At 43.7% G+C, this 15,862-nt stretch overlaps 1 protein-coding gene across 3 annotated transcripts in view; it reads right to left on the minus strand.

Moving 5' to 3' along the window:
* Positions 1 to 12,918, minus strand: part of PLOD2 (procollagen-lysine,2-oxoglutarate 5-dioxygenase 2) — a 65,234-nt gene extending 52,316 nt beyond the window's left edge. Inside the window, exon 1 of one of the 3 annotated variants that reach the window (XM_065640181.1) lies at positions 12,846 to 12,918. Coding sequence is in view for 2 of the 3 variants with exons in the window: in XM_065640183.1 (XP_065496255.1) it covers positions 176 to 284 (109 nt within the window). In the remaining variant the exon portion in view is untranslated. Of the gene's footprint in view, positions 1 to 175; positions 477 to 12,845 lie in introns of those variants that run through there. The other 2 variants (XM_065640183.1, XM_065640180.1) reach the window with 2 other exon arrangements.
* Positions 12,919 to 15,862: the final 2,944 nt, after the last annotated feature.

The raw sequence follows: 15,862 nt of genomic DNA on the forward strand, positions 1-15,862 counted from the left end.
CCTCTCTGGCGTGTATTACTGAGCCGGGAGGCACAAAGCCGCCGGTACCGCCCGCCCGGCAGCGCATCCCCGGCGCCGCCACCCTCACCGCGCCCAAACACACCTCCCACGGGCGGCGGGACCGCGGGGAAACGGGCTCCGCCATCCCGCCCCCCAGCGCCGCGCCGCCCCTCACCTGCGGGGCCGGAGCCGGGCCCGGGATGCCGCTCCGCCGCCGCCGGCAGCGCCAGGGCCAGCAGCAGCGGCAGGAGGAGGCGCGGCGACCGGGCTCCGCTCCACGCCATCTTCCCCCTCCGCACCCGCCGGCCTGCCGCCGCTCCCCGCGCCGCCAGCCCCCGAGAGCGGGGGGGGAAGGGGGCGGGAGTGGAAAACGAAGGGGAAAAAAAAAAAAAAAAACGGTGCCTGGGGTGCAGCCGCCGCGCCCAGGGTGCCGCTCCTCCTCCGCAGCGGGCAGGACCGGAGGGCGCTGCCGCCCGCCCCGGGCTTTATACGGCGGTGGGAGGACCCGGGCAGCGACGGCGCCCGGCGGCGCAACGCGAGCCGCTTGTGGCCGCCGCACCCGGCTGCACGCGGCTGCCGCCGCCGGGGAGGGGCGAGCGGCCAGGCCCCGCCCCGGGCCGGCCAGGCCCCGGCCCGGCCAGGCCCCGCCCCGGCCCGGCCCCAGCCCGGCCAGGCCCCGGCCAGGCCCCGCCCCGCGGGGCACCCGGCTGCACGCGGCTGCCGCCGCCGGGGAGGGGCGAGCGGCCAGGCCCCGCCCCGGGCCGGCCAGGCCCCGGCCCGGCCAGGCCCCGCCCCGGCCCGGCCCCAGCCCGGCCAGGCCCCGGCCAGGCCCCGCCCCGGCCCCGCGGTGCGGGGTGCTGCGCCCGCCGCTCGGGAGCGGGGGAACGCGGGAGCGGGGCAGCGGAGCCGGTGCCGAGCTGGCGGGAGCGACCCGCTCGTGGTTCTGCTGGCCGAATGGAGAATTAACTCACCTCCCCACCAAACATTTTGTCAGTGGTTTCTCAGGCCGCCATCGTGTCCCGATAAACGTGTTCCTGAAAATTTACTGTTGTTCGGGAAATTGTGAGTAACTGAAGCCGCTACTCCATGGGCCAACAAAAACAATGTGAGCCTTCTGCATATGGGGGTAGCACTGTTGACACGGGAACTGCCCTGTGCATCTGCTCCGCTTCTGGACGACATACCTGTCAAGCACTCTGTCATCTTAATATCCAGATTTCCATAAAGAAACAGCTCGTTTGCCTAATCTTAACACACAAAACTGTTACACTTTTATCATTAAAGAAACACCCAACCAATCACTGAATTACCAAAGGCAAGCATGGCGATGATGAAGGAGGTGCACTGGCCCATCTCCACTCTTTTTCTAATTGTGATGCAACATATATTCAAAAAAATACTCTAAACAATATCTTAAGTGTTTAAAAGCCATGCAAAATGATAAAAGCAGATGGCAGCCTATTGGAATCAGTGTGGGTTTACACCTTGTAAATATTATTTGAGGACCAAGGGCGTAATCCAGAGCAAAAATTAGTGCTGAAAGCAGGATTTAATGTGTTTGAGATCCACCTATATAATCGTCAAATAGACACTTCATTTTTTATCCTAAATGTCTCTATGGGCCTAACAGATGTGCTTTTTTGGAGCCACAGAGGAAAGAAAAAAAGGGGGAAAGAAGGGAAAACTTGACCTTGGCTACCGCAACCGTAAGAACTGCATGCTTTTATTTGGAACCCAGAGCAGAAATCAGAGCCTGCATTATGTGCCCAGATACTTTTATGGTTAATTGGGAGAGCTCATTCTTTCTGGACCAGGCAGCGCACACAGCAGGGAGGGAGGCAGAGCAAACCAAAGAAAAAGACTGGGTACTTGGTCTGAAGGAGCTCCTATGACAGAGAAGGTCCAAGAAAGCAGCAGTTGGGAAATACTGAAAATCTAATCACAAAATGATGAAGCTGCAGTTGCTAATTACAAGAGAAACAGAAAAGATCCTCCAGTTCTTGGGCAATTACTCATGACCTACATTCTCCTGCCACTTCTGTCAGGCACGCAAAGATTCACCAGAGAACAAATAGGTTTTGAAGGCAGACGGTATGACCATATTTATGCACACAGCCATCAACAGCTGCTACTCGCTTCTAAGAACCAGCACTAATGCTGCTCATCAGCTTACGTAGGTACATTGACTGGATCAGCTGAAAGCAAGCAGCGCTGTGACTGAGATGATACAGCAAGTACTTCTATCTTCATTTCAAGTTCAAGAAATTTAGCCTATGACAAATGAAGATAGAAAAAATAGTTACTATATCACAGCTATAGCTTTAAGGTAGAAAACAGGTTAAAAGACGCTTCAAAAGAGGTCCTCAATAGATCGAACCTCACCTCAGATCCAGAACAGCTTAACAGTAGCACTTGTACTTGGAGATATAAAGAAAGTGTAACCACAAAGCTAGAAAAAATAACTTACTGAGAACCAATTAAATCACAAGAGACACGTAGAACACAATACCATCAACCATGAAAGAAATGACAGATTTCTTCAATAAAATCTGAAGGCAAAAAGACAAGAGCATTGGGCACCATTTCAGAATACCACGGAGATGATGTCACGGCTCCCATGGACAGGACAGGAAGCAGATGAAGCTTCAGCCCTGAGAACTGAGAGTAAAATCAGCAGCTGAATGTCACGTATATGCACAGTGCTCTGAGAAATCAGAGCCCGGCACCACGCCTCTGACAAAACCAGCTAGTTTCACCAGAGACTAATAGGCAGGTCCTGAAACAGCACTGCGGGGTGGAAACAACAGGCATAAAGGGGAGGGAGCATACGAGAGAAATCCTAAGAGACATTTTATTATGAAAAAGTACATGTAAACAGTAGCAGGGAAGAACGAAAAGAATTAGTGAAAAAAGGCTGTAAATACACAATAATGAAAGAACAGGAATAGCTGGGAAAGACTCATTTCTAATGTATGGGGAAAATGGGCTGAGAGAACTGTGATATAAACACAGCTCATACCTGTAAGTGCAAGCCCAGACTTACATTTTCTTGTCATGTTCCTTGGTCTCTTGAAGGCTAATTTCATTTTTGACTGTTCTTAGAAAATGTAAGCTTTGCCCCCAGAGAGAAAACAGAGCTGAAAGCTACACAAAACACTGCTTTCAAAGTGACAGATGTGGCCAAGACATCTCCTGTCCCCAGAGGTTTCACTCGGACGTTGGCTGATGGAAGGGAAAATACTTGTGCAACTTCAGAACTGAGTTCCGCCAGCTGTGCAGTGCCCAAGGGCTCTGTCTCACCCTGCCTCCGCAGACACTTGGGTTAGAAATGCTGCTTTTATCCCGAAATACCAACTTCAAGGCCTGAACTGGCAGCTGGTGGTTAGCAGGGTCTTCAGCTCGCCTGATGCTGTTGCAAGCTCTTTCAGTACTGTATTACTGTTACAGTGTACTCAACACTTTAATCTCCGAACTGCTAGGTAGGAATTTACCCTCGATTCAAAATAATTTTAAAGAATAACATAGTGTGTAATTTAATGTGCAAGTATGCCCGTTCTGCTACAGAGGTTAACTCCAGAAACAACTCCTACAAATGTCCCAAGAAACAGTCTCATATTCTTGCTATTGTCACTATTTGGCCCTTTGACTTTTGACTTTATCAAGCCTTTTTCCTTTTCCTCTGCAACAAGGCAATTTCTTCACGAGAAATGAAACAGTTCAGTTAATTAGGCATGGAGGAGGGAAGAGAGTCCATTACTGGTAGTTGTGGGGCTCTGAACATGGGAGCCCAAGGGGTTTACTTGTCCTAAAACTCCAGCAATAGTAAGCAAAACCAGAAAGGGTGCAACTGCAAGCAGTCCTCACTTCAGAAAGTCGTAAAAAGTGATTTTCTAACCTCACAATCAGTTGCTAAACTAATTTTTTTTTTTCAGACCCAGTGCATTTGCAACAGATCAGCAGTAATATCTAGGATTCAGCTGGCAGATATTTGGGCAAAATTCTACAGGACATGAATTGTTAGTAATTTCCATTTCTTCAGTGTCTTTTCCTCAGATCTCTAGACTGTTCTTTTACAGTCTCTCTAACTGCCTGTCTGTGTCTGCCTATCCCTACCTCCTTTTCCCCATCACTTTCCTAATTGTAAGAAACCATCATGGGGTTGGCAACTTCCATCTTCCCCAAACCACCAACAATTTTATATTTCAAAACGCATATAGCTGGTGCCACGTGGAATGGAAACAGACAGTTCACTGCATCACCAGCCCATCGCTGCAGCCAGAGGGAGGTAGATCCTGTTGTAGGAAGCTGCCGTCTAAACAACAGAAGTTTCTTATAAGAGACTTTTTTCACATCCTCTAACTACTCTTCATTTTACTGTCTTAAAACCAACCAACCAACCAACCAAAGAGTCTGTACTCTGCTGTGCTTTGCCTGACCTTGAACTCATCTCACTTTGCACCTGGGCCTCAAAATCTCTTATTCTGAAGCCCCACAAGAATACCTTTTCCAGAGATGCTCAAATGGAGCAGTGTAGGTCACATGAACTTCATTCTCTAATCTTACGACACTGAAGTTGTTCATTATACAGTAATAAAAAGAAAAGAAAAGAAAAATAACAAGATGGGTCTGTGGAAAGCTGTGGGACAGAAGGAACTGTAAACAATTCACCAGCAGTAGCATTCCAAGAATTAAAAAAAAAAAAAAAAAAAAAATCATGCAAGGATCCTAAGTCCCTTACCTCAAGATCATAAGGAGTTTTCTAACAGATAATAAATTTGACATATAACAACCAAAAGTCTATTTTGTCTGGGCAGAAGTCAGTCATCCCCCACATATTTTCAATAGCAGCAGTCATTGGTCATTTAGTACGAAAACGAAATTCTCTCTCAAGTGTCTTTCTAGTTTCATAAAGTGTGTTCTGTCTTTGTTTTACAGAGGTAATTCCATAGCACTGTGATTTCAATGCACAAGTGCATACAAACCATAGAATTAAAGAGAAGGTTTTGGCTTTTTTGTTATTATATCAAAGTAGTTAGCTGAGTTCGTCTTTGCGGTTAGATTAGTAAAACACCTTTGAGTGAGTAAGTCATACCTATTTTTCCAGTTAAGTTATTTACCTGGTGGAATTTCTAAAAAGAAAATACTAGTTTTGAATTAGAAATTTAACACATATCAGTATTTTACATGAGTCAGGGGTAGCTGAAAATAAACATTTGTTATTATAAAATAATAGTAATAGAAATTAACATTGCAAAGTAATAGAAGGTTTAAAAATCCGTTTTAAGTCATAGGAAAAAAACATTCTTCAGATATATTTCATTTAGATGCTTGTGGCTGTTTTAATTTGACCACAAGCCAATGAAACACTAGAATTAATCTACAATTTAAAAAAAATTGTTTTCACAAAAATACATCAATGTGAACGTAAAGGCCCATCTGGCAATAATATGGCATTAAAACGTGCATCACATTGCCTGATTTAATATGTGTGTGCAAGCCTTTAATAAGGGCCTCTTCAGTACTTCAATCCTAATAAGAAATCTTCCGTAGACAATTTATTTCCAAGGAATCAGGCTAAATGTTACTGAAATTCTACTCTCACTGTCTGAAAATAATTTCTCTTGGGTTCCCTTTAATTTATCCCCAACTTCAATAGGAGTATTTTTTTGAGTTGCTGCCCCAGTCTTGTTATTATGGGTGTGATCCAGCCCATTGCCAAGATGTGCTGAGCCCTCTCCAGGGGTGCTGATACCCCACCGATTTCAGTGGGTGCTCAGCTCCTGTCGCTGTCGAGTGCTGAGTGAATCCTTCGGGCTACAGCCATAGTTTCTTTCCCAAGCCACCCGATCAGAAATTGCTTTGTTTCATTCACTCATTTATTACCATAGCTATAAACAGCTCATACGAGCAAAAGATTAATAGTGTTAGAAAGCATTTCCAGGGTATAATCAGCTGTCATCCCATAATTACTCAAAAGATTGAATGAGTGGCTTTGAAATTACAAGGAGAGTTACATTCCTTTACAGAGACGGAGAGTGCCCATGAAAAACTGTGCTCAGTTTTTGTCCTTTGGCGTTTATGACATGATTGGTCCAGCCTCAAGGTCCTATCCTGCACTACTGAAGTCAGGGAGCATCATAAGAATAAATCCTGTTGATCTGGCCTTAAACCAGGCTTTAGACCTCTGTCGCTGCTTCTGGTGGACAAAAAGGTCTCATTTTTTGCTTTCATTGCATTCATTTTTATGTGATTTATATAGGCACAAGAAACTGAGAATTAAATCCTGCAGAGTGTATCTTGTAAAGCCTGCTGATCAGGGTTGATCTTGTAAAGATTTCAGTCCCATCACCCAATAAACCATAAAATGCTTCCCAGAGCCTCAAATGAAAGGCGTTGAAACAGACAATTAATCATAATGACTAATTTAAAGTCTTGCTTTTGTTATAGCTTAGGGATGCAGAAAAGAATATAATGGAAAAGGAACCGACATTCAAGAAAACTGGCTGGAAGAAAAATAATTTTAAACATTTACTGTGGAATTAATAGGTCCTAGTGGGAAAATGTCTGTATGAAATTGTCTGAAACTGGGAGTCTATGTGAGTTTGTGTCTATATCAACAAACTATTGTAAAAAATGTTCCTCTGAAGTACGCTTATGGAATTAAACAGACTGAAGTGTATCGTGTATGACTGATAGAGCAGGGGAGGTCAGGATATGTTTTACAATAGTTACCCTAAAGCCTAACTTTTTTTGTGATTTCAGAAGCCTAGTGGAGACTCCTAGAGTGGCAATTTGGGAAAACCGCTGGAGTGCAGAAGCATGTCCCACAAGTATTCCCCTACGGGAAGACATCAGATTTCATATTCTCTTTTACTGGAATGGTTTTGGTCAAAGTTTCTTTTCCTGCCCCTGCTCTGGGAGTTTTATGACTGTTCTGCCTGTCCACAATGATCTCATTCTCTCCAGCTGACTTGTTTAAGGCAAATAGAAACTGCTGTCCGACAAAACCTAATTTTGACAGGTAGGTCTTTTTAGTAATTTAGTTTGATTTATAACAAAATTTCCATTAAATTAGTCTTATTTCCTACTTCCTGTATGATCTAAATGAAGAATCCCAGATGGCCCCAGAACAACTTCTGGCAGCATTTCTGGAATGCTGGATTCAAGAGAGAAAGAAAGGCGATGGGCTGGCCATGATTTGGCTGCTGCTAAAGTCCCCTTGCACAGAGCCTCCCAACTTCCACTTTTCAGCAGGCATTGTGTGGAAGAACAGGAAAGGTGAGGAAAAGCTCAGAGCCACAGGTCTGACTTAATTTAGTGCCTCTCTGGTTGGTCAAAATATCTTATGGCTTTGCAATACCTAACTATTTTGCCTCTTGACAAGAAAACCTTTTACAGAGAAAAAGAGGTGGCAGCCAATAAAAACAAGGCGTGGAAAGTAAAAATACTATCTTTAAACGAACAGTTAAATAGAGTTACCAGGAAAGCCGAGTTTGTGAGCAGTGTCCCTGAACACAAGCAAGCGAGAAAGAAAATCTCAGGACCGAATCGGCAGGAGAATGTGCTTTCAAGCTCAGAAACATTTAGGAGCTAAACGCTGCCTTTGAGGGTTTTTTCCTCACCCTCTTCTCCATCTTGCCTTGCATGTGCACATAGTTTTATTTGGTTAAAAGGGATATGAAGGGGAATTACATTCAGATCACAACTAGAAAACTTTCATGGCAGAGCAGGGGTCACGACTGTTAAGCCACACCAGTGTACTTAATCACTTATCTCAGTGACTGGTAGGGTAAGCATGAGACTGAAACAAATTCAGACCTTTAACACTAAAATGGCCAGGAGTTACTGAAGCAATGAAAAAGTCTTCAGTTTTAGGCTGTGTACTGTGAAAGTGAAATGCATTCAGTCCCTGTGCTGCTTCTTGTTTATACTTAGGCCAGTGAGCAAAAGCACACATGCCTTTTTTAAGGCTGGGAGCTCAAATCTTCTCGGCTTACACAGGAAGGGGCGCAGAGGAGGCAAGCTTTGAATAGCAGCATAGTTTTGACAAATGTGATGCACTCTGCATTCAAGACAACCCACCCATCAGCTGTTCAGGGAATGATGGGAATAAATTGGGAACTTCCAGTAGATCCTCAAGAGGACTCTTTTCAAAAGATTTGGAAATTTAATTATTTTTTAGCACATCACTCAACAGAAGGCAGATGGGTCACTACTTTGCATCTTTGAAATAATTTCTCAGAAACTGTAGTCTGTACTTCTTTAGTTTGGATGCTCAGGAAGATGAAGATAATTATGATGACTTGTCAGTGTTGGCAAAACCTGACATTGGCAGTACATCTTGCTCCTGTAGTCTGGACTTTAGGAGAGTAGTTTCAGAGGGGATCTGCTACCTCATTTCCAGATAAGCCAAAGCCTGTACTGTTTAAGGCAACATACAGATTGATTCTATATTAGGGAATGTGATGGAATGAAATTCCTTATATTCAAAGTAAACTAAACAAACTTACTTTATGTATCGTAAGAAGGCAGCAACCTCATCCAGAATGGGGAGGAACGTAGTGATAAACAAATAGCAGGAGTCACAGGTAGCCCAGGAGTGCTCAAGCTCCCTGAGTGGCTGTTGGTAAAACCCTAAACAGAATTAAGAAAGTGGCCAGAATTCCACATAGCCCGAGCATCACACGCTGTTGAGCCTGGGTCACTGTCTTCTGTTCTTCCCTCTTTCTCAGTCTTTCTTCACTCTGTCAAAAGGATATGTGTAGTATATAAGGCTGTAGCCAATATCACTATAGTAGGGTTTAGAAGCGTAGAAGTCACAGTACTCAACCTAATAATGTCCTCAGATAAACTGTGCAGACAGCTTCTACCCCAGGGTACCTAAAGGAGGAGGGAAACTTGGTAGGCACAGAGCACACATCCATAGGATGCTCACAGTAAATGGCCAGGTTAAAGCCATCCTGTTGTCATAGCAAAGGGGTAGATACAAGTTCCCTTTCTTTGTATCCCTGTACCAATGTAAGGGTATTCTTGCCTTTGAGATGTTCACACATTAAGAACATTCTTTGTAGCCAGAAAGAAACAAGGAGAACCTTGTAGCCTCTGTATCTGACTCTGGCAGGCAGCTACCTACCAAATTATCACCTCTACAAAACCCTTATGTACAAGGAAGTCTTATTAATGTGGCTGTCTCATTGTGCCTGCTAGAATTCTGCTGAAATAAGGCCTGCGGAGCTCACTGTGGCTCACCTGTAATTCTCCCCACATGTAGTGGGGAATATCGATATTTATTCTTGCATTTGGGTTCCCAGAGCGGGATTTGTACACCTGATTCAGGAAAGAAAAAAAAAAAAATATCAGTAATACTACCCTTGTTACTCTGCTTGGAAAGGCTATGTAAACATTTTTGTTAAGCTAACCAGATAGACTGGATACGAATTCTAAGCAAAACATATCCTTTACGCCAGTCATTTTCATATCACTTCCCTTTCATGTATCCTTGTTTTCAAGATGCTGCTGCTTTACTTTTTCTACCAAAATATGCTCATGCAATGTAGCCAGAGCTCTATTAGTACTATGTTAACCTAATTTTGGAATAAAAGCTCTGCAGGTCCATACATATTTCATTCCCTATGTTTCATGACAGGGACATGTGACTATCTTTAGCTCAGTCCCCTTTTTTCCTGTATTATCTTTTGTTCTGCCAGCTCTGCACGGAGATGACTCAACTGTCTCTAAGTCCACCAGGCTGCTCCGACCTGGAGCAGCGCTCAGGAACACCCGCACTCCTCTCCAGCCCCTTGGTAAATGCATTCAGCCATGAGCACAGCATTTCCAGTCATGTGGCCTTCATCTTTTTTTCAAGATCCTTTTGAAGTTGTTGGTTCATACTTTGCATGTATTTTTACGCTAGCCAGTTGGAGTGTTTGTACCTAAACTGAACGCAGATCAAGGGAGTTGTTGGATCAGGCCCCTGGAGGTTAGCGCTGTCTGAAAGATTTAAAGCTGCCAGATAAGATAAAAGCTGTGGTTTCCAGTTTTCAAAATAGTGTCCATGAAAGTCATTTTGAAATTGTACTATATGCAAGAAACTAGGAACAACTACAAATATTATTAGGTTCTCATCCAAACCAAGGCAATTCTTTCTTTCCACCTTGCCTTCCTAAATAGCATATCCATATTGTAAAGACCTTTGGAAGTTTTTAAAGATAAAAAGTGTTTAGTGAACATCTTTCCTCAGACAGGAACATTAAGTAATCCCAGTAGATTATTATTAATTTTATTACTGCTATCAGTGTGGTAACTTTGGTATTGTTTGACTCCAGAGGAGCATCAGACACATTGTGCACAGCATTGTAATGACAGTCTGCAAAAGCCTACAGAGCACCACCTGGGTTAGCAGGGAACTAGCAATCTGAATGATGATGTTGAGACTATTATTAAATATTTACTGAGCCATCAGGACTCCTCAAATCACTATATAAAGCTGTTGTGAGGTATTAGGATTGCCACAGGCTATTCAGCTTTAAGGTTCACCCCCTAGAGATAATAGTGATAACTTCCCCAGCTTTCCAATCGAACGAACAGAAATCACTTGCTCCCAAAACAAAATACAATCTTTAGGTTGAACCATGCTTGAAGTAGCTACTAAAGCCAGAAAGAGCACTATGATGCAGTTCCCAGAGGAAAATGGAAGATAAAGGCAGAAAAAATTTCCCTCTAAATCACAGAAATTCAAGAAAATTCATACACCGCTAAAGCCAGGCTTCTGCAAAATCTCAGTTGCAGCCTCTTTCTCTTCTTGGTACCTTGTGTGTCAGAGACCATGAAGATTTTTGTTGTTTTAGTAAGAGTAGGTGATTGAATCCTGCTCTTATACCTTCCTTCTGCTCTTCACGAGCAGCCAAGCTTGCTGTATAGCACTATACATTTCATCTGCTGAATTATTACGAATGATTCTCTAGTTCTCAAACCTAATTCTAGCATTTTATTCCTCTTATGCTCTAGGACTATAATTGAGACAGCTGGTGGTGCAGCTGAATGTAAGCTTCCATAAACAAACGCTGTGCATCTGAACTGCACTGCACGTAGGCCATCCACACGCTTTTTCCACTCTGGCTGCTTCTCCCTGCAGCCAATTGTGGGAGATGTTTTGGCCATGACTCTGCTGTATATTACTCCACAGCAGACTGACATCTGATTGGAGTAAGGAAAAAGCTACTGGCTAAATATCCATGATTTTCAGCAGAATGCTAAGAGCCTCAGATGAGACGCACTCCCTCTCTTTTGAGAAGGCTCAGCGCTCCCAGGCTGACTTGAAAGCCCAGCTCTGTTTGTGGCAGTGCGTACTCCTCAGCTCTCAAAGACCAGGAACTTACCGCAGCACTTGAAGTTTTACTGGCGTGTTTGCTTTTCATACAGTGCAGACGGGATATTAGTCAGGGATTGCTTTACAATCACCGTTTATATCATTTTCTCTTTTCTTTTCATCCCAGAGAGAGCCTAACCTTTTTCCCATGGAATTTCTCTTAAGTGAGTCACAGAAGTCAACTGTTGCCCAGGCACTTAGAGGAAAGATGGATTTAAGTTTTATGTGCATTTTTTGGAAGACTCTTCTGTCACACCATACATCTCAATGACTAAATTAGGTCATTCCTTTGCTTTTTCCCTTTGCATTGTAGAGGAAAATGGACATGATTTATCAGTCTGTCATTATGGAGAAAGCTTGATTCTGAGTTTGTCCATCCAATTCTAACACCACACAAAACTCAGTCTGTGATTCCCATCATTTTGGGGCTCCATAACCAGAAAGCATGACTGGGCAGAAAAAGGCTTTGATACTTTGGTGATTAAACGTTTAAAAAACACCTAATCTAGGTGATGGATGGATGGATGACAGCAATGAAGCAGCATCTCTCTGTGACGTGGTCTCCCCCACTGAAAATACTTGGCGATCAGCAAAGATTCAGAAAACAGGTACTAGCAAATATGCTTTGTTTCTCCACATATGCTGTGCCCAAGATGGCTGTTCATGACAAGTCGCTGGGGGACGGCATGTGTCACTGCCAGCAGGACCTGCAGCCGCTCTGCACAGCACCTTGGTCCTCCCCAGCTGCCCCGAGATTGTGCCCTATATCAGTGCTATAGGGAACCCTGTGCCTTTTCAGTGGTGACAGAGGCAGCAAATACTGTTTTTAAGGAGATGTGATTCACATGAATGCTTTTCAGCCTTCTACAGATTTTAAACTTATGGAATAAATTCTTAATCTTGCACTAAAATCCATTCAGGAGTTGCGTATGTAAACTTTTAAGCCAAAGTAACCTTTTGCACCACTCATCTGCTCCATTATTAGCAAGGAACTGATGGAACTTGGAAGAAACTTAGTTCCACAGGCACAGAAATCTCCAATAAACAGGGCACTAACTAAATCTAACACAATCATTAATTCAGGTATCATCATTTAAAGAATTCCATCATATATGAAAACATGACAATCATAAGCACAAAATTGCTAGATTAACAGGTGCATCTTTGTATTTCTACCTGGCTGCCTTTTTTTTTTTTTTCTTTCTTTTGGGAGAAAAAAAAATATAGTTCCTATATTTTAACATGAGAAGAGACACTTGATCAGTTGTTCTGACCAGAATGTCACACTCATTGCATTCCTCTTACGTACCCTCATATTATAGCCAAGAACATGAGTTAGACTAAAACATTCTGATCCTCAGGAGAGTAAACTGTTGATGCCATGCTGACAGCCTGTTAACAACAACCAGCTATTAGTGGGATTGCTGTGGGAGTTTGTAGAAAGGCATTTGCAAATGCTTTACCAATACAGACTTACCTCAGCAGCAAAAAGGACAGACAGCATCAGTTGTTGTGGTCTGGGTGGATATGCTATATTCCTCCTCCTAGCTAAAGAAAAAGCATTTGAATCAATATGAATTGCAGGTAGATAGCTTAAATGGAGAGGAAGGTGATGGTCTGAAGGAAAGGATGAAGTTTCAGGAGCTGCAGCAGTTTTCCATGTACCTGTAATCAGGCAGCACCAAAGCACGTCTCCAAGGAGAGCATTCATCACGCTCTCTTACCCAGTCATTCTGGGCTGCAGCTTGATTGTGCTGACATTTCAAGCCCTGATATTTTTAGCACCCTTCTCTTGCTTTTTCCATTGTCAACAGGAATATTTGTATTTTTAAACAGTCAAATTCTAATCTTAAAAGTACATTAAGCAAAACCCCCCTAATCTTTACCTGGATAGACATACTGGTGTGGCTGGATCCGAGCCTAGATGCAGAGATTTATCAGTGGTGCTAGGAGCCCTCTGGACCAGGCAGCTAATTGCCTTTGACTTTGCCAGGCTTCGGCTCAATAGGATTTTGAAGTCAAACATATTTCACAGATGTTTACAGCTCATGACATCTTTTTGAAAATATAAAAACTTGACTAGTATATATTTCCGTTTGCAAATTTGGCTTGAGTTTATCTGATAGTGAAAGCTTTTGCTAAATTTCACCACATAATTACTGAAGTCCAAATCCCCAGGAAAAACAATTTGCTGTAAAGATTTCATATTTGCAGCTTAAGAGGCATTGATTAGTTCATGTTTTACTCTAACACTGCATTGTAGTAGCTCCCTTAAAGAATATATAACCACTGACATTTTAATAATTTTTCATGACTTTTTTTAATATATGCTTTTGCACAAATATTTCCTTCAACTAATCTTGTTGCTTAGAAAATTTAACACTGTAAAAGGAGCACATACAATATACATAAATTTAGTTGATATATTCAGAGATTTTACCTTCCTCTCACTCTTTTCCCTACCACCGAAACATTAACTATTTGCTCTTTTTTTTCAATTTTTTCCTCCATGTAAAAATGTGTGCTGCAGCACATAGGTAAGTTCTTGTTCATTTCAATGGCTGGCTTTAGTTCGTGGTTGATTTTAATATTAGCTCACTACCTCTCATGGCCTTTCCAAAGTTTGTTCAGTGGAAAAAGAGGACAGGGCACAGTGAGTCCTTGTCTGTGTTGAACAAGTTTGCTTGTATTTCTTTTCTATCCTAATCTGGCAACAAGCAGAATAAGGACATAAACAGAATGCTGGCAACTCAACCTCAGTCCACTGAAAGACCTACATTTTCCAGGAGCCACAAATTCTGCTCCCTGAAAAATGAGGAATTTTCTGACAGAATAAAGCAGTGTGCCTTGGTCCTGTTGTACAGCCATACTCAGTGGGATAAAAAAAATAGCTTTATACCAGTTAAAAAGCACGACTCACTGCAGGAGTAAAAGAAAACAGGATTTAGCTGCTAACATGTAGGCTTCTGGCAAACACACACAACCTTCGCAGTATTAGGATTCATTTTGCTCAAATTCCCCAGGCCAAATGTTGCTCTGTATCATACTGCGTGACAGGAGAGAGCTACAGTAATACCAGGAGACAGAGCCTGATCTGAAATATCAGCTGGGGGCATTGGGAAAGATCATAAAGAACTGAAGGAACAACTTACACAACGTACAAGACTGTCGGAGTGAGCTCATCGGTGATGTATACAACAGCTCAGTTGCCTAGTGGGGTATAACTAAAGAAAAAGTGGACTAGCACAAAGCTCTGCTTGTGCAAGTACAGATACTTTGGGAAGATGTGCTGTTCAAAAAAATCCCAACGCTCAGGAGAAACCGTACCTCTTACACAAGAGGGACTATCCTTCAGAGCAGGAACATGCAACCAGGATCTCAAGTGTAGAACGCTGTTGCACTGACGCGCTGGTTATGCATAATACCAGCAGAATGTTGCTGTAAGCTACGAAGTCAAGGCAGCCACAAGGTCTTTAGTGTCTTCAGAGTGAAAACCTACAACTGGGTTATTTAAATTAGCAGGTTACCTTTTGTTTATACTTTTCTTCTTATGAATAGCTTTAATTATAGCCTCCACCATAAAGTCCAGCTTCCCCAGTTTGTGTAGGAGTTGCCACGTAGCATTTGCCACCCATCGCTCACTTTTGGGGCTCAGTGCCAGCTCACAGCATCACCCCAGCGCCGTCACCACCGTGCCAGCACCATCTCCCAGCTTCACGCGCAGTGCTATGGCAGTGGTGCAGCATTTGACCACTTACCTTTGCAATATGCCTTTGTCTGTGCTCCTTGCAGTCATGACACAGGGTTGCACAGGAACTTTCCCATTGCCCGTCTTCACATCACTTTCTCTCAGTAGCGCACACAACAAGGAACAGGAGTATCCTGGGCAGAAGAAGGCCAGGCCAGTGGCCCCTGCATTGCCCTAGCCCCCTCCCCATGGCATATGTTAGTAATCACGGACCGAAGCTGGTTGCGCAGCAGAGCCAGGGACACCAGGAGCTGCTGAGGTCCTGGCGCACACAGCCCCAGCGTGGGCTCCCCTCTGTGCGTGTTGCCCAGCCTTGCACTAGTTTATATCTGCTCCTCAGTAAATGGCAATCAACAAAGGAGAAATATTGACTTCCTCAGCTGCTACGAGCTGCCCTGGTTCAATAACTAGGTCAGCTAGAGGTTAAACTAGCTGAGGCATGAGCAGCAAGTCTAAATTTTTAAAAATGAAAACCAAACCAACAACAACAAAGAAACAAAAAAACCCCAAACCACACAGAAACAGAAAAGCACAACCAAGGCCTGGGGAGAAGCCTGGAGCAGATTCCCAGGCCTGCCTGGCCACAGCTCGCCTGTCGCTCGCCCTGTCTGCTGCGCCCTGCAGTCCTCATCATTGTTCGATCCATGTCACGGCCATGCACAACTGAAGTCATCTCACGTCTAGGGGGCTAAATGCACCTCAGACGTCAATCAGAGACATGAAACCAGCAATGAAATCAGGCTGTT

This window comes from Caloenas nicobarica, chromosome 8, assembly GCF_036013445.1.
Source record: "Caloenas nicobarica isolate bCalNic1 chromosome 8, bCalNic1.hap1, whole genome shotgun sequence".
Taxonomy (NCBI): domain Eukaryota; kingdom Metazoa; phylum Chordata; class Aves; order Columbiformes; family Columbidae; genus Caloenas; species Caloenas nicobarica.